This window comes from Rissa tridactyla, chromosome 2 (genome assembly GCF_028500815.1).
Source record: "Rissa tridactyla isolate bRisTri1 chromosome 2, bRisTri1.patW.cur.20221130, whole genome shotgun sequence".
Taxonomy (NCBI): Eukaryota; Metazoa; Chordata; class Aves; order Charadriiformes; family Laridae; genus Rissa; species Rissa tridactyla.
Window position 1 is genome coordinate 122,801,481 of NC_071467.1, and position 23,829 is coordinate 122,825,309.

The 23,829-nt window shown below is 37.4% G+C and overlaps 1 protein-coding gene across 2 annotated transcripts in view; it reads left to right on the top strand.

Annotated features, from left to right (window-relative positions):
* The window catches only part of OSBPL10 (oxysterol binding protein like 10), a 117,883-nt gene that overhangs the window by 26,798 nt on the left and 67,256 nt on the right, over positions 1 to 23,829 (top strand). For both annotated transcript variants that reach the window (XM_054193432.1, XM_054193431.1), the window contains exons 2-4: positions 6,219 to 6,394; positions 8,137 to 8,216; positions 19,791 to 19,982. In XM_054193432.1, the coding sequence (XP_054049407.1) occupies positions 6,219 to 6,394; positions 8,137 to 8,216; positions 19,791 to 19,982 (448 nt within the window). The remainder of the gene's footprint in view (positions 1 to 6,218; positions 6,395 to 8,136; positions 8,217 to 19,790; positions 19,983 to 23,829) is intronic.

Sequence of the window (23,829 nt, forward strand, 5' to 3'; positions counted from 1 at the left end):
AAAAGTAGGTCATAAAGTATGTATTGTGAGACTGGTTTGGAAGAAGAGGTGTCTCTGGAAGTGCTAAAGTGGTGTTCAGAGGGAAAAGCTCCTCTGTCCATCAGTGAAAAAGTAACTGGGGAAAAAAACTCCAAAAAGCTGAAACCAAGGCTAGCCTGCTGTAGAAACCCAGCAAGCTTCTCCATCCATAAGTAGTTGCTGTGTTACGTCATGATATAATGAAAACCATTTTATTGTTTAGAGATTATGGAAGTTTTGTCTTTAGTCAAAGGATTTGTCTATGCTACTGTGCGGTATTTGGGCATCCATACCAATTTTAAACAGGTGAGCTCTGGGATTAGACACAGTCCAATTATGAAGCATGGGTCCCAATGTAGGCTAGTTTATGAACCCTAGGAAGTAATTAATACAGTGTTGCTTTCCAAAAGAGGTGATTTTTTTAAGCAGATTGAGTCTTTAGTTGAAGATTTGACTGGGATTGCAGTTGTCCAGTTGCAAAAGTCTTTATATAAAAAACTTCTATCACATTATATATTCAAACAAAATTTGGTCCAGAAAACTGACTTAACTGAGGAAGAAGGGTGTGGGGAGAATTCAGATGACTAGGAATGCATTACACAATGGAAAGATTTGACAGTCTTACCCTGAAAACTTCTTGGGATTACAGAGTACTGAAAACGTGTTTTCAGATGGTTGGTTTCTGAGATGCTTTCAGAATAAGGGAAGAGAAGAAAGTTATTTTAAGTGGTGTTTTTTCTGCTGGGAACATACCTTTGTGTGCATTGCAGACTTGCAGACTTCCATCGGAGTGACAGCTTCAATAAGCAGCGCACCCTGTTACGTGCAATTGAATGTTGAGGTGCCTAGAAATGTTTTTATTTGTTCTTTATTTTTTTATTAAACTATGCATTTCCACTGGAGAATATGGAAATGCTTAATTTGAGTGGAGATGGGAAAATGAAAATTCTTAAATCCGGTGAGGTGAGTAAATTACATGGGAAATGTTCATATTGTGTGCTTCTGATAGTTTTGGGTGTCTTTTTACAATTTTTTTAAACATTTTTTTTTTATTGCCCCAAACTGGAATAGTGTTGGAAATGTCAAATTTTCTCATGGAAGACCTATGTAGCTGTTGTCCTCTGATGGTAGACCATTGTTATCTACTATGCTACCAGCATTTTATCACTTTTTAAACCATAGTCATTGCTTTTTCTTAAATTCTTACTGAATGTGGAACTAATAATAAATTATTATATTATATAATTATTAATAGTTTATAATTATTACTATAATAAATGCTTATAACAGTGAATGCAAAATCCAGTTGCAAAGTTTATTGATACAGTTTGAGTCTCTATCTTCCAAGAATTCGAAAGATGACATAGTTACACTTCCTGATGGATGTCATTCACTTTTTTTTTTTTTTTGTAATGGCTGTCAAAGTGGATGGATAAAGGGGATAGGAATGAAACACGATGAGTGTTTAATTAAGACAGATGGTTACAGAACTTACAAGACTTAGGATTTATTCTGAGAGCGCGCTGATTTTGAAATACGGGAAGTAAAATAGAAATAAAGCGTCATCAGGCCATATTGACAAACTCATGAGTAACTTAAAAAAATTCTGGTAGCATCAGACTCTTGTTTTTTTTTTTTAACTTGATAGAACAGCAGTAAAATTCTAGTTCTCAGTGTGGCTGAATGTTTTTATCTTGTAATTGATACCAGCTGGTAATGCATCTGCATTTGATTGGAATGGCAGAGGGGAGTATCTCGGTGAATCCCAGGAGCTTGCGGCAGGCTGGGCCAGAGGAGCAGGAAGCCTGTAGTCTCTGAATGTATTCGGTTCAAAGTGAGAAATCCATTGGCCAAGGCTTTTCTTTATGAAATGGCCTACTTTTTCCTGCCTCTAATTTTACATGTCTGCTTTGAACAGTGCTTAAGCAGTTAAAACCGCTTAAAATCTGTTAAAGCAGTAATTTTCTAGCTTGCCATTAGATGGACTCTTTTAACGAATGTTAATTTAAAAAAAAACCCCACAACCCAAAATGATGATTTTGTCCAATTTTGGAATAAAATATTTAGCTGTCTTTTGGAAGGGTTTGTCAGTAACAGTTATTTCATCATTTCTGTATAGCACTCATTGTTTGTATGTCTACTGTGACATAACTTGACCCTGCGTCCTCCTACCTGACTAAAGTGTATGTTAGTTTTCAGGAGTATTGGTCTGTGAATTAATTACAAAAAAATGACATCATGGGTAAATGTGTGCCCTGTGAACGAGACCAGTAGAGAAATCCAGGATAAGGTGGTAAGATTAATCAGTTCTAGAGAGGTTAGTGCCGTTATTTCCCTGGTGTGTAGAACAAACGGCTTTTGGAACTCAAGTTAAAAGATATCCCTGTCCTTTTGATACGGTTACATGGGGCTTCTAAAATGGGACATGTACCATTCTCTTACTTCTGTTCTGCTTTATATTTATATAATGCTTTTCCATCCTCAGTTAATGAAAGAATCTGGTCTCCCATTTCTTCTGCGTTTTTGTGATTGTCTGAACTAGGTCATCACTTGGTCTGTGATGCAAGAAAATGTTTTTGAAAGCTGCTTCTGTTTTTTCTATCTCTTTCTGTTACTCCTTCCCCCCTCCTTTGTAGGAAGTCTTGCGCTGCTTGATTTGACATTTAATTCCTTATTCCTTCTCCTGGCTTTTGCTCTCCTTTTAGCAGTTTTCAAGGTGCATTATCCCCCTGCTGCTCTTGTGAGACTATAGTTGTCTGTGCATTTTACTCCTGTCTATCTTTTTCTGTGATACCACTGTGTAAAGGTGAACCATAACTTTTGAAAAGCAAATACTTGCTTCTGTGTGATTCGAACAGTGTCATGGTCAGGATGCCTGTGAAAAGTTCCTGAGCTTTTCAAAGTCACAGGAAAGCTATTTCGTTGACGTGACCAGTTTTTGTTGGGCAGTTGGGACTTAACGTTTCTGTAGATAATTCTTTTTTCTCTTATGACTTTCAAAGTTGGCAAACATAGATACTGGTTCAACTGGGACAAGAAAGAAGGCAGGATACTTGAAAAGGGCGATGCGAAGGCCTGTGAGAGCTGGATACTTTTTTTCTTTCTTAAGATTACTACTTGAGTTGTTCTGGAAACATATCGCATGCTTTTACAGGCAACTAAGACATCATCACAGGTACTGAAAACTGAAGGTACAAGGCCAATGATGTTCGTTTTTTTTCTGAGACTGTATGTAAAATAGGTTATGGTTGGCTAGAAGGGCAAGTTACCACTACTGCTGTAGCAGTGATAATAAGGATGTGGAAGGATGCTGTCTCTGCACATGTGGATTTGCAGAAGTCGTTACTCTTGGATGTCGTTATGCTGGTAAAGGTGTATTCTGTACTCAAATCGCTGGTTTCCGTCCCTGGGGTAGCTTTATGGCAATGCAAAGACCATCTTTGCGGAGCTTACAGTCATTCTGGGAGTGCTTTACTGGTCTGGCATGCAAAGGTTTCTGAGTTGAAGTGCTCATAGTATTTATGTAATGTAATAGATCCTGTTCCATTAGACTCAGAGGAACTATTTTCCCCAAATCCTTTGGTCTTAATAGAAGGAAAGATGATTTTTCTTGCCTCTTCCCCACCCCCCCCTTTTTTTTTTTTATTTTTAGCTGTTGTTCCTCCTTTTGTTAATTGTAGACCTGAACTGCAATAACCACAATGATGACTTCCAAGGTACTAATCGATAAAAGATGGCTTGATAGCAAAGGCTGAAATAAATGATTTGTACCTGAACAATAAAAGGACAACGAAATTATAATGAGGATGGCACAGGCTCAGAATGGACATCACTGCGTATAAAGCCTAGACTTGTTTGCTAACAAAGAGATTGCTGAAAACTTGTCAGTTGGAGATTGCTGAAAACTTGTCTGTTGGATAGAGAGAAGCACTAGCTCTAGGGTCAAGCTACTCCATCGTTTTCTCAGGGGCATGGCATCACTTCTGTCCAGTGCTCTGCTTTTTATCCTGAATATGTAACAGTTATTCCTAAAATGGACAAGGAAAACTAAGAATGAGCAAAATTCAAATTTACTATGAAATGTGCAAATCTGACTCTTTTTTTATAGTGTGTTTTCCAATTCTGCTGTTTTTACCTGCAGTTAAGTGCATCATCTTTCCCTGCTAAGCACCTTGAAGAGAAAAAATGCTTTGTAAGTGGGAGAGCTGTATTGTAAAATCATTTAAAAGCAAAAAACAAAACAGGAAGGTTGTGGACTGGTGTAATACAGTCATTAAAATAATCTTCTGAAATTTTGGCAATTTCCATTTAGGGCCTCTTTATGTTTAACACTACTGTTGAAAACACTGTGGTGGTTGGTATTCAGCTTGCCATTTATCTAGTGATTTTTTTTGTGATGAAGATAAACTGTAGAGGGAAGGTGAAGAGATGTGCTTCATGATTATAAAAGGGAGGCCTTTCATTTGTTTCATGAGGGAAGGGGTGGAGAGGTGCTTGTGGGAGATGGAGTCAGGGCAGAAGTGAGGGGTGTAGTGACGCACTAATTTAAAATTATTTGGGACAGCTGGTGTTAATCTGTTAATATTTTAGAGAAAATTTGATCTTTGTCCTCGTGCAGAGGTGGTGGCAGTAGAGAGTTATGCATAAATGTGGCAAAGGAAGGTTCCCCGAGCAAAAATGTCTGAAGCTGGGTAAATCTTAGGCAATGATTGCTTGCATTATGTCCAGGCTTATTTAACTTGAAAAAAGAGCACAAGAACACCAATGACTTCAGCAGGCTGTGAAGACGATCCTGGAAATACCCCATCGTGGGAAAAGTTAGAGGTTTCTGCATATCGGTATATTGAAAAAGGGCTAAGACAAAATGCCGCTTTCAAAACAAAGTTGTGACTTGAGCAAATTTGGGGTGTGCAAAGCTATGGAAGTCTGAGTAATCAGTTTCTGAAATATTGTACACAAATTCATATGTCCTATGCTAATGCTATCTAGAGGAACAGCAGCAAATAGTATGCATTCCAAATGCCCATGTTAGTGCATTAGTCAGATTGTTAGGGCTGTTTTTTAGTAGAAGCTAAGGGGGTGACCTGCATTCGTGTGATCTTCTCTCTAGTCTGTTGTGAGTCACAGCAAATTGTCCTTCGTGTGAGCCAAGAGGTTGCCGTCCGTCCCCTGTTGGCAAAGAGTTAGCGTCAAATAGTTGTTCTGTGTAATAGCATGGATGATTTCTGCAGGGAAATGGAATTTAAGATCTGTGCTGTTGTGAAAGATAGGCTTATTTGGGAAAAAATAATAATTTGTGTTTCCAACTCTTGAAACTGATGCACTAAGTTTGAAACATCTTCACTTTCATTTAGTGCACTTGGACAATGTAATGAGTTTGTTTCTGTTTGTATGATCTTGCAGTCCTAGTAGTTGGTTTATTGTGGAACGGCTTGTGTTCGTCAAAACTTTTTTTTTTTTTTTTTTAAAATCTTTGTGGCTACTGAATTTTTACCGTCTGAGTATTTCGTGATCCTAAATATATGATCATCAGTAAAAATGGTTTTGCCTTGTTAGAATTTGTTAGCAGAATGACCAAATAGAATTTAGACTTTACTTCTCTCTCCTCCTAATTATTTTCTTATACGCAGGTGTCCATACTTCCTACCTAGTGCTTATCGGGAACTGAATGTTCAATTTGGTTGTCCAGTTCTCAAAATTACACTCCACATCTGCATGTAAAATATTGTCACAAAGATTAAAACACCATGGTATCTTTAATTATGGTCATCCCTCTGTAAAAACAGTGTCACCTTTTCAAAAGACTAGTTATGGGGAATTAGCATTGTCTTTCAAGGTTATAAATGAAAAAAAAAAAAGGGGGGGGGAGGGGCCAACCCCCCCCAGGTGAAGCAGTCTCATACTTCTTCAGTGGAACCTCTTCAATTAAAAACTCCTTTCCTTGCTTTTATGTCTTGTATGCAAACCTCACCATTAATCTGAAAGAAACATGAATAAAAGAATAGCTTACACATGCCCTTGAAAACCCAAACCTAATGATCAAAATAACAGTACCTTATAAAATTGAGTTATTACAAAACCAAATTTAACCACATTTGTTTGTTTATGATTTTGATTTAAGATCAGTTTGTACTCTTATTTGACCAAATGGATGAAAAACTTTGACAGAAATACTATACCATTACAATTTCTTTGAACAGGTACTTTGTGCTGGACTTTGAGACGGGGATTCTGCAGTATTTTGTGAATGAACAAAGTAAAAACCAGAAGCCACGAGGAACCTTGTCTTTAGCTGGAGCTATAATATCGCCCAGTGATGAAGTGCCACACATGTTGGTGGTCTACTCTGCTAATGGAGAGATGTATAAATTGAGAGGTACAGCGCTGCTTTGGTGCCAGCTGAGTCATTCTTCTCTCCCATTCCTGCTTCTGCATCTCTTCTGTCATATCTCATTTCTCTTTTACCTCCCTATACTGTCAGAAAGTAGTGGTTATACAGCTATATTGTTACATACTATGTTATAAACCATAGTGGAACAGTAATCTGGAGTTAAATATGTGTGAATTTACAATATATAGACTTTAAGCGCTGGAAGATGCCTTCTGTAAACTGCTAGTGTGGCATTTTGATTGTACAGTATATCTTGTTTGCTTCCGAAGGAAGAAAAAGCTGCTTTTGTTGCTGTCCACAGCATAGCATTTCACTTCTAATATTGTTCTCCCCTGCCACCACCCTGCAGATAATGTGCAGTAATGAATGTGCTGATGGGTCAGAGAAGGGCGAAATGCCCTCAGAAGGCTGTTAAGAAACTCTGTTCTTGTCAGTCTTGGAATAACTGAATGCACCTTTAAAATAAAATTTTGCCTTCCCTTGCTCCCAAATGTAAGAAAGACAATATAGAGTATGTAAGAGTTACATTAGATATTTTATTTTCTTAAAAAAACCCCAGAATTCTGATTCAAAGGTATTTTCAGTATAGCTGATTGGTCAAGATACTTTCATATCAAACTAGTTTGTAAAAAAATACACTAATTAAAAAAGTGACGTGTAACAGAAGTTTAAAATTATGTTAGTTTTATTCTGACCACAGTCTATCAGTTGGCTAGCAGGACAGAGTATGCAGGACTCCCCTGTTGTACAGAGTGATGCTGTTTTATATGTAGAACTGAAACAGAAGAACAACCAGGGAGAGTTTCTGCTAAAATATTTCTGAATTTGCACAGCTAGAAATCACGAACACTTGTGGTTCCACTATGAGGCTTTTCCAATCACTTGAGATTATAAACTACTTACAATGTGCTGCTTTTAATTGAATGAGATCTATGAATTTGATTCAAATCAGTAAATAATTTTTATGCTGAGTCAATAACCATTGAGATACTTAATAGCAGAAGAAGTAACAGAAAATATTTACTGAAATTATCCAGTCTGTATTGCTGTTCTTAGTTAGGATTGCTTTAGTAGTGTTTTGTTTAAAAATAAAAAACACAACCAAACCTCTCTCCTAATTATACTTATTCATATTACACAGGAGCCACCTGATACGGACTGCAGACAATCTTTTCAATAATTTTTAAAGCCGTTTTACAAAGACGTATGGGGGAAAATGTGTTTTTCATTCTTGTGTCTTTAAGTGAATGACACACAGGTTTAAAGAGAGATTTAGTTGAACTACATTAAAACAGAAGTACTAAAGTATCTGGGGAGCTGGTAGCTTGTCTACTAGCTGATTGACAACCTGAGTGTAGAGGTTTCACTGATTTAAATGCTGTGATGTGGCCCTTGTCCTTCACAGAGAGATGAGTAAAGAAAAGTGGATTAAAAATAAAAAAAAAATTCATCGTGAGGTAATTCTGCTTTTAAATAACACTTGGAGGAGATAACTATGATGAGCTTATCTCTTCCACCTGGCCGCAGCATCTTAAGTTGAAGTTTGGATGTTTTGTACTAAAGAATTTACATGTACTTAATTACGTAGCGTAAATTAGAATTTATAATACGTCCTAACCAATAAATAATCTCTCTCCTCCCCACCCTGACCCCATAACGTCCTCTTACACAAAAAAAAGAGTATTGGTTTATGTGTGATTCCCTGCATTTTCTTGTTTTTGTTCTAGCTGCTGATGCAAAGGAGAAACAGTACTGGATAACTCAGCTTCGATCCTGTGCCAAACATCACAAGGAAGGTAATTCTAAGGTAAATAAGTAAGAGGGAGAAGTAACTATTATATTTTAAGTGGTGTAGGTGAAGAATGGCACGATCTGGATAATAGACTGTCTGCTGTAGTTAGTGGGCTGGTGTTCAGAGGTTTATCAATAAAAGCAACAAGTTGTCATTCCTCACTAACTGGAGCAGACTTAAGTTAATTGGGCGATCTTAATAAATAAAGACTGTCCTATTTATGAGAAATTAATGAAGTGCATTTTGGATGCTGTTAATAAATGGTTAATTGAGTGGCTGGATCAACAGTTTATTAATAAATACCTGTGTGATGTCCTGATTAGTATTTAAAAGTGTTAACTGATACTAGTTTTATTTTATTTTATAAAATTTAATGGCTCTTATTATAGAAGCTTCAGTTAAATGTTAGCAGTGGTCAGTCTTCAACTTTACCAAATATGAAAGGTCATCATATGAAGATTTATATGTATTTCTCTTTGGAAGTGATGTCAGAATTTTTGTCCTCAAACAGGTAAATATTTCAGACAGGTGAATAAATATCTGGACTGTTCTCTGTTGACAATATCAGTATTATGTTAACTGCAGTTAGAGTCATGATCCTGAGTGTCTTTGAAAGTTGGACTTTGAAAAGATGGATGGTATTTTGAGGGGACTGGCATTCACTGAAATGTGTGAAATAAAATGAAACCAACCTTTTTTCCTTCTTTGTGAGTGATGTGGACTTGTCGGGAAGCAATTATGGTATAATTAAAACCCTTTTTGAAGGGTAATAAGTAACTTCAGTGTTTCAGTACTCTTTCAATTGTAATGCATGACAGATAAAATATATGGTTTTTATATAGCTGTGGCCCGGTACTATTCAGAAAGTTGAAACTCCGCATGGTCAGAATACTCATACAGTTGCTGATGATTTGCAGCTCAGGGACTTTCTGTGTTAGATAGAGACGGTAACTTTTTATACTCAATTACCATCAATGAATTATTCCTCAATGAGTTTTCTAGTCACTTCTGGAACCCATTTAAATGTTTGGCATCTATAATGTATTGTGACAAGGTAATAGAAGTGTTTCTGAGTGTATATGATATCAGAGACTTATGCAATGGAAAATTGATTCTTATACTTCTACTCTGTATTAGTTTGGTAATATTTCTTAATATTGGATTTGTTTTTCTCCTTTGGCCCCATCCTGATAAATAATTCTGTAGAAGTGTCTATTCTAATACAAAAATTCATTCAGAATGGTAGTAATTGAATTGAAGCTGATTTTGTGTAAGTGAAGTTTGGATCATTTTTCCTCCTTAGGTAAAAACTGTTGCACTTGGTAATAATTTATGTTCAGAATTTTTCATACTGCCTTTCCATGTCGAGCTCCTGCAGTAGTATTATCTACATATTTTGATAGGTTCTGAATTAATTATATGTCAAGAGAAAAATCTTGGTGTTATAACAGTGAAAATGTCCAGCAATTAATAGTGGTGCAAAAAAATCGAGTAGAATTTTAGGGATTATGAGGAAAGGAGCAGAGAACAAAAGGGAGAATACTTAGACTGCTCTAACTCTGTCGAACACTTATGTTGAATACTTTTATCAGCCCCCTTCCATTTCTGAAACAGAAACACTGGAGTGGGGGAAAGTACTTTTCATCTCTTATTCTTCTGTACAGAATGAACTCTCTGTGACAAAACTTGACTACGTTGGAGTCTCTTTTCTGATGATGGGAAGGGAAAGGGCAAATCAGGGAAGTATACTGGTAGTGAGTGCTGTGGAGTGGCTGAATAGGAAGTATTTTCTAGCTGTTAATAGCAGTATGGAGGAGCCTCAAAGAAAATGAACTGAAAACAGGATCAAAATAAAAGGAGATGAATGAAAACAGGAATGCTTTTGATGCCAAAAGTGTATATAGATTTGAAAAGTATTTGAAAGGCAAAATATTATTAGAAAGTCTTGACTAATTGAGTGGGGGGGCTACTAAATACAAAGACGGCGTCTGACCCAGAAGATGTAATGTGCAACTTTTAGAAACAGGAAGGGCTTAGAATGGGGAGCATCTCTCTAGACTTGTAGTTGTACTCTTGCATAGTGACTCACCACTGCTGTGGCTTTCTTCTGGTTCCTAGGCTCAGCATGCAAGAAAATAAAAGGATTTCCTTGACTGAGAAGTGGTGGGCATACGTAACTGAGGAACCAAGTGAAAGTTTATTTCAAACAGCAGGAGAAGGGTTCATGCGTTCTTGGAAGACTGATCAGTTACAGAAACTTGACAGAGAATGCCACAGTATAGATTCATTTTGGTTGGTACAGCCAGTCATAAATTTTAATTAGCTTGGATCCATTTAGTATGAAATAGAAATGCTGAAGAAAATTAAAATACATTTCTTAGTTCTGTGTTAGAAGTCTACATCTAAAATCAGACTAGGTCACTTTTCAGTTGATGTTTTTGTTAGTGAAGCGCTCTTAATTCCCCACTCTTGTAAGCCACAGAGCAAATAGAAATTTTATATCTTCTGTATTTTTAAACTTAACAGTCCAGAAAATAAAATGTTGGGAATTTATGTGTTCCAGTTGAGGCCACTGATGACTCTGCTTCTTAGTTCGGAAGTGCACCGTACTTGAAGCAATGTTGTGCTTACCTGTTCCTAGGAACCTCTCTTTTGACAAGATTTGCGTCTTGTTTTTCAATAGAATTTTTTCCCTTTTCTCCTCCTGTCTTCTCAGGGTTAGAGTATTATCAAAGAGGCAGATTTTCCCTGACCTTAGCATTGCATATAATGCTAACTTGGATTTCACCTACAAGTGGGTTTTAAAGCTTCTCTCTGCTTTTCTCTAAGAAAGTAAGTGATCAAAAGCTTTAATGCTACAATGATTAGACTTTGGAGATCAGATATTGGTTACATTGGTTACAGATATCTCTTCACAGAGATTCCAGAAACTAGAAAAAAAAAGCATTTCTATAACTTCTTTTTTTCTTTTCCTCAAAGTTTCGTACTTCAAAACCACTGCCTGGTAGGAGGTAAGGGAAGCAAAAACTGCTGCATTTCTTTGTGGGTTTTTTTCCTTTCTATTGTAGGTGAAAGTACTTTAGTATAATAATTATTGGCATGGGAGTGGAAACGTGCTGTTGAAAATATTTAAATTTACATAAAAAAGCATGCTGCTATTTTAGCCACCTTACAGATTTGGGTTTTTTTTGTGTTGGGCTTAGGGACTGGAATTACCTAGGAAGGTCTATAATGACACAGAGAAGGGTATGTGTTTGACTTCCTTTTGCATAATTGAGGACTTGACAAAAATCCGTATTTTTGTATTTTGTTAAAATAGCCCTACCATTGATAGGAGTGTCACGATGTGATTAGTTAGTCTACTGGCAACAGGGCTGGATCTGTCTCTTCCCCCATCTCCCCATACTTCGAGGGCTGCAGTAAGTCATAACTGCAAATTGTCTGTCTCTCATAGTGCCGTCATGAACAGGAGAGAGATAGTAGTGTTTTAAACTTCTGGAGTTTGAACAGAATCCAAGCTCTGTCTCTGCTGGGAACTGGCATGTTTCTGCATCTGGGAAGTTGGAGCCTGAGTGTTTGCTCCCAGCTTCTACATCTTAAACTCATCTTTTTCACAGGAAGAACGAGAGGCAGAAATTTCTAGCTATTTTTTTTAGGAGTCATACACTTGAGAAGGAGGTGGAATGGGAAGTGTAAAATATGCAATGAGGGGTATGTTTTATCTTATGAAAGTGGGACACAGTTTAACTGGGGAAAAATAATGGGATAACCAGGCAAGCAGTGGGAAAGTTTCCAAGCATACCAGTGAAGCAACTCTTAGATACAGGCCTTTCATACTAGAGAGAGAGAATGCATTTTAAAAATCTTGAATAGATATTATTGAAAGGAGATTGATAGGAAAACATGAGAGTTTGGAGAATGTTTTTCAAAGCTGAAGCTATGACACTATTTCTGTGAAATATTCATAGGAGAGCATTGCTTCTTCCTGCACTGGATCCAGATCAGCACTGGTTGTCTTTTCCAGAGCTACTGCTTGCTTCAGAATGCTACTGTATGACTTGCTGTCCTTGCTATCTTTAAAGCTTCAGCTGGGGACTGGAGTGGTGGAGGAAATTAAGTAGAGCAGCAATGTAAAAAAAAAAAAAAGTAAAAAAAAGTTATATACTAATGACTAAATTTAGTTGCATCCTAATTAATGGTCCAAAGGTGAGCTATACTGCTAACAATTGGATGTGACACAAGCTAAGTCTGTCACTTTGCTTTAATTAAATTTTACATCTTAATGATAAAAAAGCAGTAAAAGGATAATGTTCTCTGGCAAATAATTCCCATGCTGTAAGATAGCCTTAATGTTCTTCGTATTCCCATACAAGTCTCATTTCACTTAATTACAGATTGCTCAACCTCCACAGAGTGCCAAATCACACTGTATTGGAAGAAGTCTTCTATGTCTGGATAAGACTGCTGTTTTTTTAGACTATTCTAAGTGAATATTATTTTATGAGTCTTAATTAAAGCATTAGTCAAATAGGAATTCAGTGATATAAAATGCTTCCAAGAAGAAGAAGAAGGCTTATGCATAATTTTTATGGTAACTTCAAAGAATACTTTTATGTCTATAAATTGTCACAAGCTTGTTGGTTCCTCTGTTTCATACCCCTTTTTTCTCTACTGTTTAATGATGGTGGCTGTAAAAGCACTACGAAAAACAAACACACGGGTTTTTATACCAGCTCTTAATTCCAACATGTGGATCAGTTGCTGGATTGGCATATAACCCTCATATTTCTCAGTGTGTATCAGGAATGTGGCAGGGAACAGAAACCTTGATCTTGTGAAGTAGCTTCTCTTAAACTCTGCGCAGATGGTTACTTTCAGCTTAGGTCTGTGCTAGAATAAGGAGGTAGACTGCCCCTTGTTCCAGCTTCTGGTTTGGAGCTGCACACATGAGCTGCTAAAAATTGAATGATGTGGTTTTACGTTTCAGCTGAACTCAGCTGCTCATTCCCTGCAGCTGTAAATGTGAGTCCAATACCCTTCCTTCTGCTGCCACCCTTTGTGTGGGCTCAGTTGTGTTTCTGGTTCTGTGTTAGCTTGGGCATCAGAAACAAAAAATGGCATCCTATTAAAGTTACCTGAGCAGCCCACTGAGGAATCGGATGAGCAGTGATACAGGGGAAGCTAGACTCTGCTTCCAGCAGCCCCTAGTGGTAAAGCCCTGCTGTCATCTTCCTCCTGAATGGAGGATGGCTGAAATGGATCTGGCCAAAACCTAACTTTTCTCTGGTGTAGTTTGAGGCTTTGTATTTAAAACTGAATCAACCTGATGACTGCATGCCTCTGTGAGAGGCTGTCCTGCTCACTTTCCGCTCAAGGAGTGCTCCTGGTGCCTGTTATAACCATCATCTATCTCTTTGGAAAGGCAGTTGGGGGAGCCAGATCAGCTCTGTGTATGGCTGCTTCTCTGTTTCTTTTCTGGTTTAACTCCCCGGCGCGGCTCTCCATGAGGTCAAATAGGCCTCAGAGCCAGCATGGAGAGATGGTGGAGAAAAAAGTCCAAACCTACCCCTTTCAGTGGTAACTGCAGTAGCCGTTCAGCTGTAGTAATGCCTGAAAGTTTGAGGTCAACACTTGCTATCAAATCATTTTGAGGCAGGTGTGTAATTTTTTTCCACAGCTGGAAAAATGGCTATCAGATCTTTGGTGGCCCTTCTTCAGTTTTAATAGGTTTCTTCTTGCCTTATTAATAAATGGCCGTGGAGATACCTTTACATTTCTAAGTGTATTATTCACTGGGTATTTTTAACATCTGCTTGATAACCATTTTCATAAAGCCAGATTAGTGAAAGTTTCAAGTCTTTGTGAGTTTTGTTTTTGCACATTTTGGTTCCTTTATGCACATCAAACCTATTTTCCTTTTGAGCAAGTTCACTCTTCCCTCCTCTGGTATGCACGTCTGCTTCCTCCTCTTGTCCCTGACCTATAGGAGTCAACTAAAGAGTGGTGCTTCTAATTAAAACATGCTTTGGAAATCCTCACAGTGGTGAGGCTGAGAAGGAAGCAGTGCTTGGCTGTAGATATGCGTGTTTGACACCTTTTTTCCTGCCTTTGGAAGCTGCATGAAGATAAGAGTTGCTCACAGCTTTCTGCTTTCAAAATCCTTTTACAGAAACTGAAAAAAAATATCCATTTACAACTGAACACGAGCTTGCTCGAATAATTCTTGACAAAGAAAAGATTTTATGATGGAATGATTATCATAGTCTCTTGCTTAAAAGCAGACACATGTATCGCCTTATAGAAGATGATGCAGCACTGTAATATTCTGTTGGAAAAGTTAGTACTATAGATGGTGCTTTACACAAATGTGCAAAGCGTATCATAAGCCGGTTCCTTTGCAGGGCTGAAGTTTGGATGTTACGTAGATTCAGTCACTTGCATTTTAATATTTGTGAATGACTATAATGTAAATTAAACAGATCTCTGTCCATATCTTTCTTTTATCAATGTTTGTTTACTTAGGATGCATTGGAAAAGAAGTAGATGGGAATTAAAATACTGAATGGTGGTGTCTCAAAATTGTAATTACTTTCTGACGGCATGAGACTTCTCATTGCTCCAAAGCTGCACGTAGGGATTGGTTCTGTGCTATATATATGCAAAGGAGTAAAGGAATGTCATTTCAGTATTTATTATTCTGTAGATAACATCTATAGCACAGAGCCTGTGAAAATTATTATTATTGGCCATAAACAGTTATGGTAATTCACTTCAGAAATTAGTTTATTGATCTCTGGAACATTGCATTTACTTTACAAAATAAACAAAACTGTTTGCTTCTGGTAAATGGTGAAAAACACTTCAGCATCTTTGTGAGCAGGAATGACCATCTCCAGGGAGAGTGAGTCATGAAAAGATTAGTATTGTTGGAACTTGCTGTTGTACAATTACATTATTTTAATTGTTAGGATTTTTGATATCCAAATGGAAGCATCCATTATGCTGCTTTTTTTCTTGGAGATGGACAGTCTACTAAAGCAAAATTCTTAACCCAACTCTGTGTTAGCTAAGTGTACTTTAGCTAACTTTAGGTCATAAACCCAAGATGAACACAGTTAGAAATTAATCTTTTATTAGCTTCTTTATTATTCTTTTATTAGTTTCATTTTATTAGCAGGCAAACTGTTGGAGCAATGGCAAAGTGTAGCCTCAGGAAAGAATATTTGTAATCCTTTTGGGATGCTTCAGCCTGTGGATATATTGACTCATTATTGGCACCATGCATTACTAATTTTTGAAGAGCTTATGTCTTCCTTTCATCAGATTTTTCACTGTCTTTTTATTTATTTATTTATTTGCAAACCAGAAAGCAGTAGGACCAAAGAAAATGGGATATGATAATAGAGGGGCAGAGCAGCCATACCAGCAGTGCTATGGGGAAGAGGGGATTAGGAGTAAAGATCCCTCAGTTACTGTCATTACTTTGATTTCCTGGGAGAGTGACTTTAATGACTGTTGTAGTATGATATGTAATTAGAGTGTTTTTCGCTGTGGAAAACATCACACGGGTTTTAACATTTTAATAAAAATGGAAAATTTTGATTTTTGCACAGCTGTATATCAATGTGAAAGAGATGGCTGTCATTCACAGTGCTTAATTGGAAAAACTTGTGCAAAAGAGGAGTGAAGCATTTGGCTGGGACATAGGTGTTGACAATGCGTTGTAGAATTCATCAGCGCCTGAAGGGCTGAGTGTATAGTTCCTGGAGAGGCATCTTCTGGCAGTGGCAGGAAGAAGCTGTCAGAAGGAATGAGCTGCCGCCCCTGTCTCCTTGGAGGAGCAGGCACAGTTCTCTGCTGCTGTTCTCTGTGGCATTCAGGAGTGGACCCCCAATTTGAAAGGTTTGGAGTGGTTGTAGAAACTGCCTCCTGCAAAAATTCACCTGCATTTTGTGTGTGACTGCTTTTGCAAGTTGTAAGTTGTAATTTTTTACATTTATCACGGGGCCTTGCCTGTGGATTGCTTCATGGGTAGCCAGAGGTCCTGGTGCTAAGCTCATTTAGAATTTGTATGTTGTAGATGTCCTCTAAAGAATAATCCCAAATTAGATGCTAGAGAATTTGTGTTGTGGGCTGGTGGAGTTTTCTGGCGCGTTGGTTGGAAACATGGGGTCACTAGGTGGATGAAGGGTATAAAGGGACAGAAAACAAAGAGGTGAGGAAAACCTACTTTTAGACCTGTAGGAGCTATTCAGTGTATTCAGCTCTGATATTTGGCACAGACTGTGCCAAATTCACGATTGCCAATCTTCCTGATTCGGGGAGCTGCGTAGGATTGATAACTATCTTGTGCTGAGAAGGGAAGGAGAAGACTCTAGGAGAGGCTCACTGGCAGAGGTTATCGTCCCCTAGAGATCGTATAACAAACACTCTTGTAGGGCAAGGCATGCAGCTGAATGTCTGTCACACCGGGCAGCGTGATACGGTCAGCCCTTGCCAGGCTGTGGACTTCTGTACACAGAGATTTGAGCTTACCCAGTGTCCCTGTAGCAGGACAGCCGTGTTGAGCATCACCCACTACTGATACTACAGACGGGCTTTTCTTCCTCATTTTTCTCTCCTGCTCCACTGATTCTCAAACTCCATGTCCTAAATGACCAACAGTTGCTGTGAGCTGCCACATGCCTTTGCAAAACTTAATGAAAAGCCATCCTAAATGCACTGTGGGCCCACGGTCTGCTTGTTCTGCCTCAAGTCACAGTTTAGGAGTGTAGCTGATGTCGCCCAGTGAGTTGTGGTATGAACTAGAGCAAATCTTGCATGGAAAAAAAAACTAATCTGGATTAAGAGAATCCTAAAATGATGGGCATATCTGTTTCTTGGAAATGTGTTCAAAACTTATTTGTGATACATAGCCAGTTAAAAAAAATCGCAGCTCGCTAGCAGCTTTTGTACTAGTAGTTCACTATCAAATTTGTGACTCCCAAGCGTAAGCGGGGTTTGGTGAAAGGCATATCATATTAGGTGACATGGTGAAAGAAAGTGTGAGGTGTGAGCTGCAGTCAAGGTGTTTGTTGTGAGCAGCGGGTCAGCTGCAGATAGTACACTGCAGTTTGAAACACTGTCTTGAGGAAAAACAGCACTGAATTGCCAACTGTTATCAATGATATAGATACTAACTTAGAACATACACGCATTTCAATATATGAACATATCTCTCAAAGTGTTCAGGTTAAATGAGATTATTTTGGCAGCTGTTTTTTTTGAAAGTTATTGCTCTCCTAAAATTCCTTCCTGATTTCTGTATTTAAACAGAAACGGTGCATGGATTTTTCCGTATTTGTTTTATGTTACTTTTGTTATTTGCAGATCTTTAACTTCCCCCCCCCAAGAAAATCACAACATAATAAAACTTCACTTCTCACAGAGTGTTGTTTTCTTTCAAGCAAAACGAATGACTAAACTGACTGTTTTACATTGCTGCTGTTTATCTGAGTTTTAGCATCAGTTTAACTATATGAAAGTAGCAGTTTTTTAATATTTTTAATATTGTTATTGCATGATACTAGAATGTCAGTGATTCTCAGAAGATTTCATTCAAAAAACAACTTTTATTAAACTGGGAGATAAATTGACTTTATGCTGAAAACAAAATAAGTTATCTTATTCTTCATCTGCATCCTATATTTAGTTTAGAAGTACTCTGATGCTCGTCAGTTTAAAAAAGAAACATCACTAAGTGATGCTATTACATACTAGGGATAGCCTTTTACTGTGAAACTTCTGTTTGAAAAAGGAAATTCAATTGCACCCAGTTCCCCTTCTTCCTCACAAATACCTTTTTCTCTGGTTCTTATTTTAATTGTAGTTATGTCTAAGCAGTGCTCTTTCAAATGGAAGATGGATTAAAAACCTAGCAACCTTCTGTGCCCTTCTGACAAATTCCACCCCCGTGCTTTTTTTTTTTGCCTTAGCGTCAAATCCAGTTTTAATGCAATTGTGAATTATCATCAGGGATGGATAGTTGTTGAATGTCTGATTCTACAGATGCTTATTATTATGATCTTATTAGTCATGGTAATAAAGAATACATTTGTTGCAAAAACAAGAGTCAGGCAGATTCTTGGAAGTGTTTGTAAACTTAAGTCCAGACCAATGGAATAATGCTTATTTCTATTGAGTGTGGCAGCTCTCTGCACGCTGGGAATATGTTAACCCATTTTTTAAACATTCAAATGCTTCAAAAAGTCTGAAGTCTGGTTTTGTGTGGGGGTGGCAGAGGGTTCATGTAACTTATTTCACTTTTCCTTCTTGGCAGTGGCAGATAATCTGCCTTGTCATTTACAGTCAGTGTAGTGGTAACAGAAGGCCTGGCTTTAATTCCAGTGCTAGTTGGAACCCGTCCACCTTGGATTTAAAGTCTTTTAATGAAATTACCACAGAATTCCAAAGTCTGACCTGTAAGGGATAAGGAAAGAAGTTGTACCCAAGTAATATTTTTTAAGCACTTGCCAGCAGACTCAAGAGTAGTACCCCATGTTGACGGTAACTGTCTCAGCAGTGTTGAAGGCTGCCATCACTGCTTGTGCAAGGTTTGTATTTCACCCATAGGGCAGCATGTTTACCTCACTTTCTTAAAGTGCTACTAAATGTCACGCTCTGAAGCAATTTGTGTTTTATGAGGTAGAGTTTTTCTGTTTCAGTTTTCACCTTACAGATGCAATCTGTTCAAATAGAAAGGAAAAGGTCTTTAATATTACACTCTCATATACGATGTCCTGTGGTGTTCTAGTGCACATCTGAGCTCGATTGAGAATTGTTGTCCTAAAGACTTCCAGGAAGACTCAGGTTTAAGGGCTGCAGAAGACAAACCAAATGGCAGCACTGTCAAACGGTTAGATGAGAACAGAGAAAGTTCTTGAATGTTCAGACTGATTATATAGGTTGTGTGTTAAGAATATTCACACTGCAGATACTGTTGGAGACTTATTTCTGACTTTTTTTGTATTTAGGGTTTATTCCAAGCTTATTCCAAAATGTGTTAACTCTTTAAGCCATGTTTTGTTTTAAAAGTTAGTGTTTAATTGGTGTGTGGATTTGCCTTGCCAAAATTGCAGTTCCTGTAATGTTGAACCAGCACTGCGCTGTTTCAGAAGTTCATCAGGTGAAACCATTAAGATTATTTCTTTCTTCCTTGCTGTTCACACCAGTTTGGTGAATTATAGGTCAATGGCTTAATAAAAAATGTTTGTGTTGGCATTGTTATTACTTTGTCTGCAAAGTCCTTCCTAATCTTTCCTAAAAAGTATGGTTGTGAGAACTTAGCAGCATGTTAATATGTAAGAGTTTGTGAAGATTTTTGTGAAGGCCAATTTCAGACCATCCAAAAAACAAAGGCGGTAGTTGCAATGTTTCCAAGAGGATCCCTGCTGAGCAATGCAGATGGTTCAGAAGGAATAAATCAGTCCTGAGCACGTTACGCCTCCAGATTTAGGTTTGTGAGGGAAGTAGAATAAATCTATAGCCTGAATTGTAAATTATTTACTTGTGTAAAGGTTGCTGATGTCAACATCTCATCGCTTGTTCTAGAGCATTTCATCCTCGCGAAGTAGAAGCTCATCTCTGCTGCCGCCTGGGACAGTTAATTCTGCATCTCCTAGTGGCCAGAAACATATGAATCAAAGTGGTCCAACTGTTGTAACCATCACACATCACAAATCACCTGCAGCTGCTCGAAGAGCGAAGAGCCAACGTTCTGGTCAACTCCATGAAGTCAGAGAGGTAAGAGATAAAAATCTGCTGTTTTGCTAGAACTTCTAAATGCTTATTTTGCTTTAGAATAAGCAATCAAGCCTGGCGAGTTAACAGTTCTCTTTGTTTCCTACTTTATGTTTGACTGCTTTGTTTTGATCCCTTCGCTGAGAAAAAGGCGGTCTTTAGTTCTGGTTCAGCTTAAAGTCTGGTTTATACAGGCTTTTTTTGTGCCGATGTTAAAATCAGTGTGTGCGCATCGTTAAAAGAGGAAGTAGGTTAGCCACAGGTCTCAGACTTTGCAGTGGTGCTCCAGTGCTGGAGGAACATCTCTTTCAAGCTGCATGCAGCAAAACCTTTCAGATTAGAGAGAGGGCCCTGAAGCCTTTAAATATAACTAGAAAAACAAAAACTTGAGTAAGTCTGATGAATGAATGTGAAAGAAGGCATGGCTCCCATACTCATCAGTTTCTATATGGCTGTCGTCTTAATTTTGTTGTGAGGTTTCTATTGCTGGCCTTGTGATGGAATTCTCTGTATTAAACACGTGAAAAGCAAACAAGAAAACATGTTTTTTTCAAAGTGTGTTTACCAGGGTTTAAGAAGTATAACTCGTATATAATTTAAGTCTGTCTTCCACACAACAAAAATAGTACAGAGTTCTAAGCTTAAATACTATGGCAGACTTGCACAGAACTGACTTTCATCTTTCTCTCATCCCTCGTTATTTTTGCTTTGTCTGAATTTCTTGCTATTCTCTAATAATGTCTGTGTAAGGTCCCCCTTCCACCTCTTCTACCAAAGAAACTGTTGGCAGCCTTGCTGCTTGAAAGCATTCTGCTATCACGTGGGTTTAAAATAATTACCCCACCCCCTCAAGTTGCAATCTCAAAAGTCTGCTTATAAGTTTATACTCCCTAAATGTTTTAGAAATGGACACCTTTCATATTAAGACTTTGAATAAATTCTTAGCGTGTGCTCACAATGAAGACTCAAATTACACATCCGGATGAAGAATGCTTGTTTTTCTTCTAGCAACATTAAAAGTGAAAACTTCCCTTGTATCCTCTATTCTATTAACAATAGTCATTCCTTGCTCTGAAGAGCGCATTGTCTGAATGTCACCCACGTTATAGAAAACTCACATCTGTTTGTTTTTCATGAGAATACCTTGTCTTTGCCTACCAATCATCTCCTCCAAGTTGTTTCTGCCTTACTAAACGTATTTGCTCTCATAGGTTGAATTCAGAGTGTACCTTAAACCTATTAATAAAATAAACAGTGGGAGCTGTTGCAGCTTTATCAAATGAAGCTGGGTAGGGTTGAAAGGAATTTAAAAGACAGAATTAGTGTATGAGCTGATCATAATAAGTTGGGAAGGGAAAAAGTCAACAGATGCAAAGAACTACACTTGGGAAGGAAGAAATAAATACTAGCCTATAGTAAACCAGAGAAAAAGTGGCTAGGTATCATCCCTGCAGAAAAGGCCTGGGGGTTGCTGGCACATTTGTTTGCAGTGTATTGCAATGTGATGTCATTGCAAAAAGGTAAATATTACAGGACTGTAATCTGTAATCATGAAAGATAATTATTTTGATGTGTTTGATGTTTATGATTCCTTAGCTGCAGCACCAAATCCTGTGAGAACAACTTAGAGGGCTGCAATAAAAAAATCTTAGACATTGAACATATGGCAGTGATTGAAGGTTAAAAGAAATGAGTGTTTTTCAGGGAGGGAAAATGGTACTAAAATAAACAACGCATAAGAAAATTTTATAACGAGGCATATGAGCTTTACCTTTTTGTGTATTGATTTTTGGTTTTTTTTGGTGTGCTGCTTCTTGAAGTGAGCGTATTAGTGGAAAAATTGGTCATTCTGCCCTATTTCCCAGACTCACGTAAATAGTGGCTTCTTGACTGATCTTGTTTCCCTCTTGTGAAAGGATAAGTCTGTTTTTCCAGATTAAAGGAGCAGACAGATTTAATTTCAGTGGCATGCTCCGTACATTTCCTTCTCCCTCCTTTCCCAGAGTGACTGCAATAGACTTGGGTATATGCTGCCTGTTTTGTCAGGGAATGTTCTTGTTCCCTTTATGAGTCAATGGTGACTGTTAGATGTACTCTCCCTTGTTAAATTTATGAATAAAGAGATGGGTCCAGATGCCTTCACAAAAGTGCACTTAAATCTGTTCTAGTCCTTTTTTTAAAATTTGAAGCGAGGAGAAATAGGAACTAAAAGTACAATAAGAGACAATTAATCCTCTCTTTAACACCCAAATCTTTGCGTTTTACTTGGGAGTTGTTTGGTATGATTTGGATGAAGCGAAGAGACTGCAAAATGATTATGGATCTGTGTTAGTATTCCCTTTATAGAATGAAGTCATCGAAGCTTTGACATGCAAATAAGCTTTTTTTTTATGGTACTATTAATAGGACTACATTAACTAATTTTACATCTTACAAAATACAGTAGTTCAATCAATGGAAAGAGTTGATATGCTTCTGGAAAATGCAAAGCAGCATACATATTTTTAAGTTTTAAAACAATGTTATGGTAATGCAACAATATTATATATAAGATCCGTGAGAAACAAGAATGCCGCAAAACGGGAATCTTTCACGTGGGACATACGGTCTTCACTGTCTTGGTCAATCTCTCTGGGAAATGCTGAACCTGAAATTGTTACTCAATTCTTGACCAGGTTTTCTGGATTTGTCCGTGTTATTTGGAAAAAATGAAGTGTATTGCCATGTTGCAAATAGGACAAATTGACATAATGCAACGATATTTGGTAATACTTTGTTGTTTTTTTTCCCCCTTTTTCCTTTCATAGCAAGAGTAAACAACACATTGCTTCCTTCTGTTGTTTGTTGTGGCTGATTAAATTTATTTTTATTTTTTTTTAGACAACATAAATGCAAAATTCGGTAAAGATAGTAAAAGCAACTGCATAGGTCTCCAAAATGACACATGTAGTAAGTGTTTCTGTTGTGAAATTAGATGTTTACTTTTTTTCAAAATTTTGGTAAATTACAATTGAGTGTGAATATGGAACTTTTAACTGCTATAAAAATTTTACTTTTAATACTCAGGACTACTTTTGTATAACATTGAATTGAAAAAGAGCTCAGGAACATTCTTTTTCATCATAATGTAATTTTTTTGTTTAAAATAATATTGCTCTCTTAAATCAGATTTTTGCTTATATTAACTTGATATTAATAGTCCAGTCCATACTGATTTATGGAATGTTATATCAAAACTAAAATTCACCATACATTGATTTGGGACAGCTGATCTGCTATGTGTTGCATTTTATGCAGAATTATTCAAGATACTATGTCTTTATTTGGGCCATAACTTATTATTAAAGGGGTGCTTTCATCTGATTTTTTAGCAGGTGGTTTTATGGTAAAACCTAACTATGTGCGGTCATGAAACTGAATTCTGTTTTTTAAACTATGCATATTATTATCCTCTTAACAATTTGTGGTAAGACTTATGCTTGCAGAATTCTTTACTGCAGGCAGTTAAGATTAACTGGAACATAAAGCCAACTGGCCACGTCACACTTCATATTAAATTTTAGCTGTCACGGAACTAAATAATAGTGGCACGCTTCATCTTGGAGTGGCATTTATTTTGGCTGAGAACATCTATGACTATTGTATGACCTCTGCCAGTGTTGCCATTGTTGTGAAAGAACTAAGAATTGCAGTATGCAAACATGTTATAGTGACTTATATAATTATTTACAGAAGTTTAGAGAAATTAAATGAAGTTAACAAAAATAAGCCTAGAGAAATACTTTTTTTCCATAATTAAAAAAAGTAATAGAGGAATTTCTGATCCCTTTGGAAATGTGGTGTTTGTTAC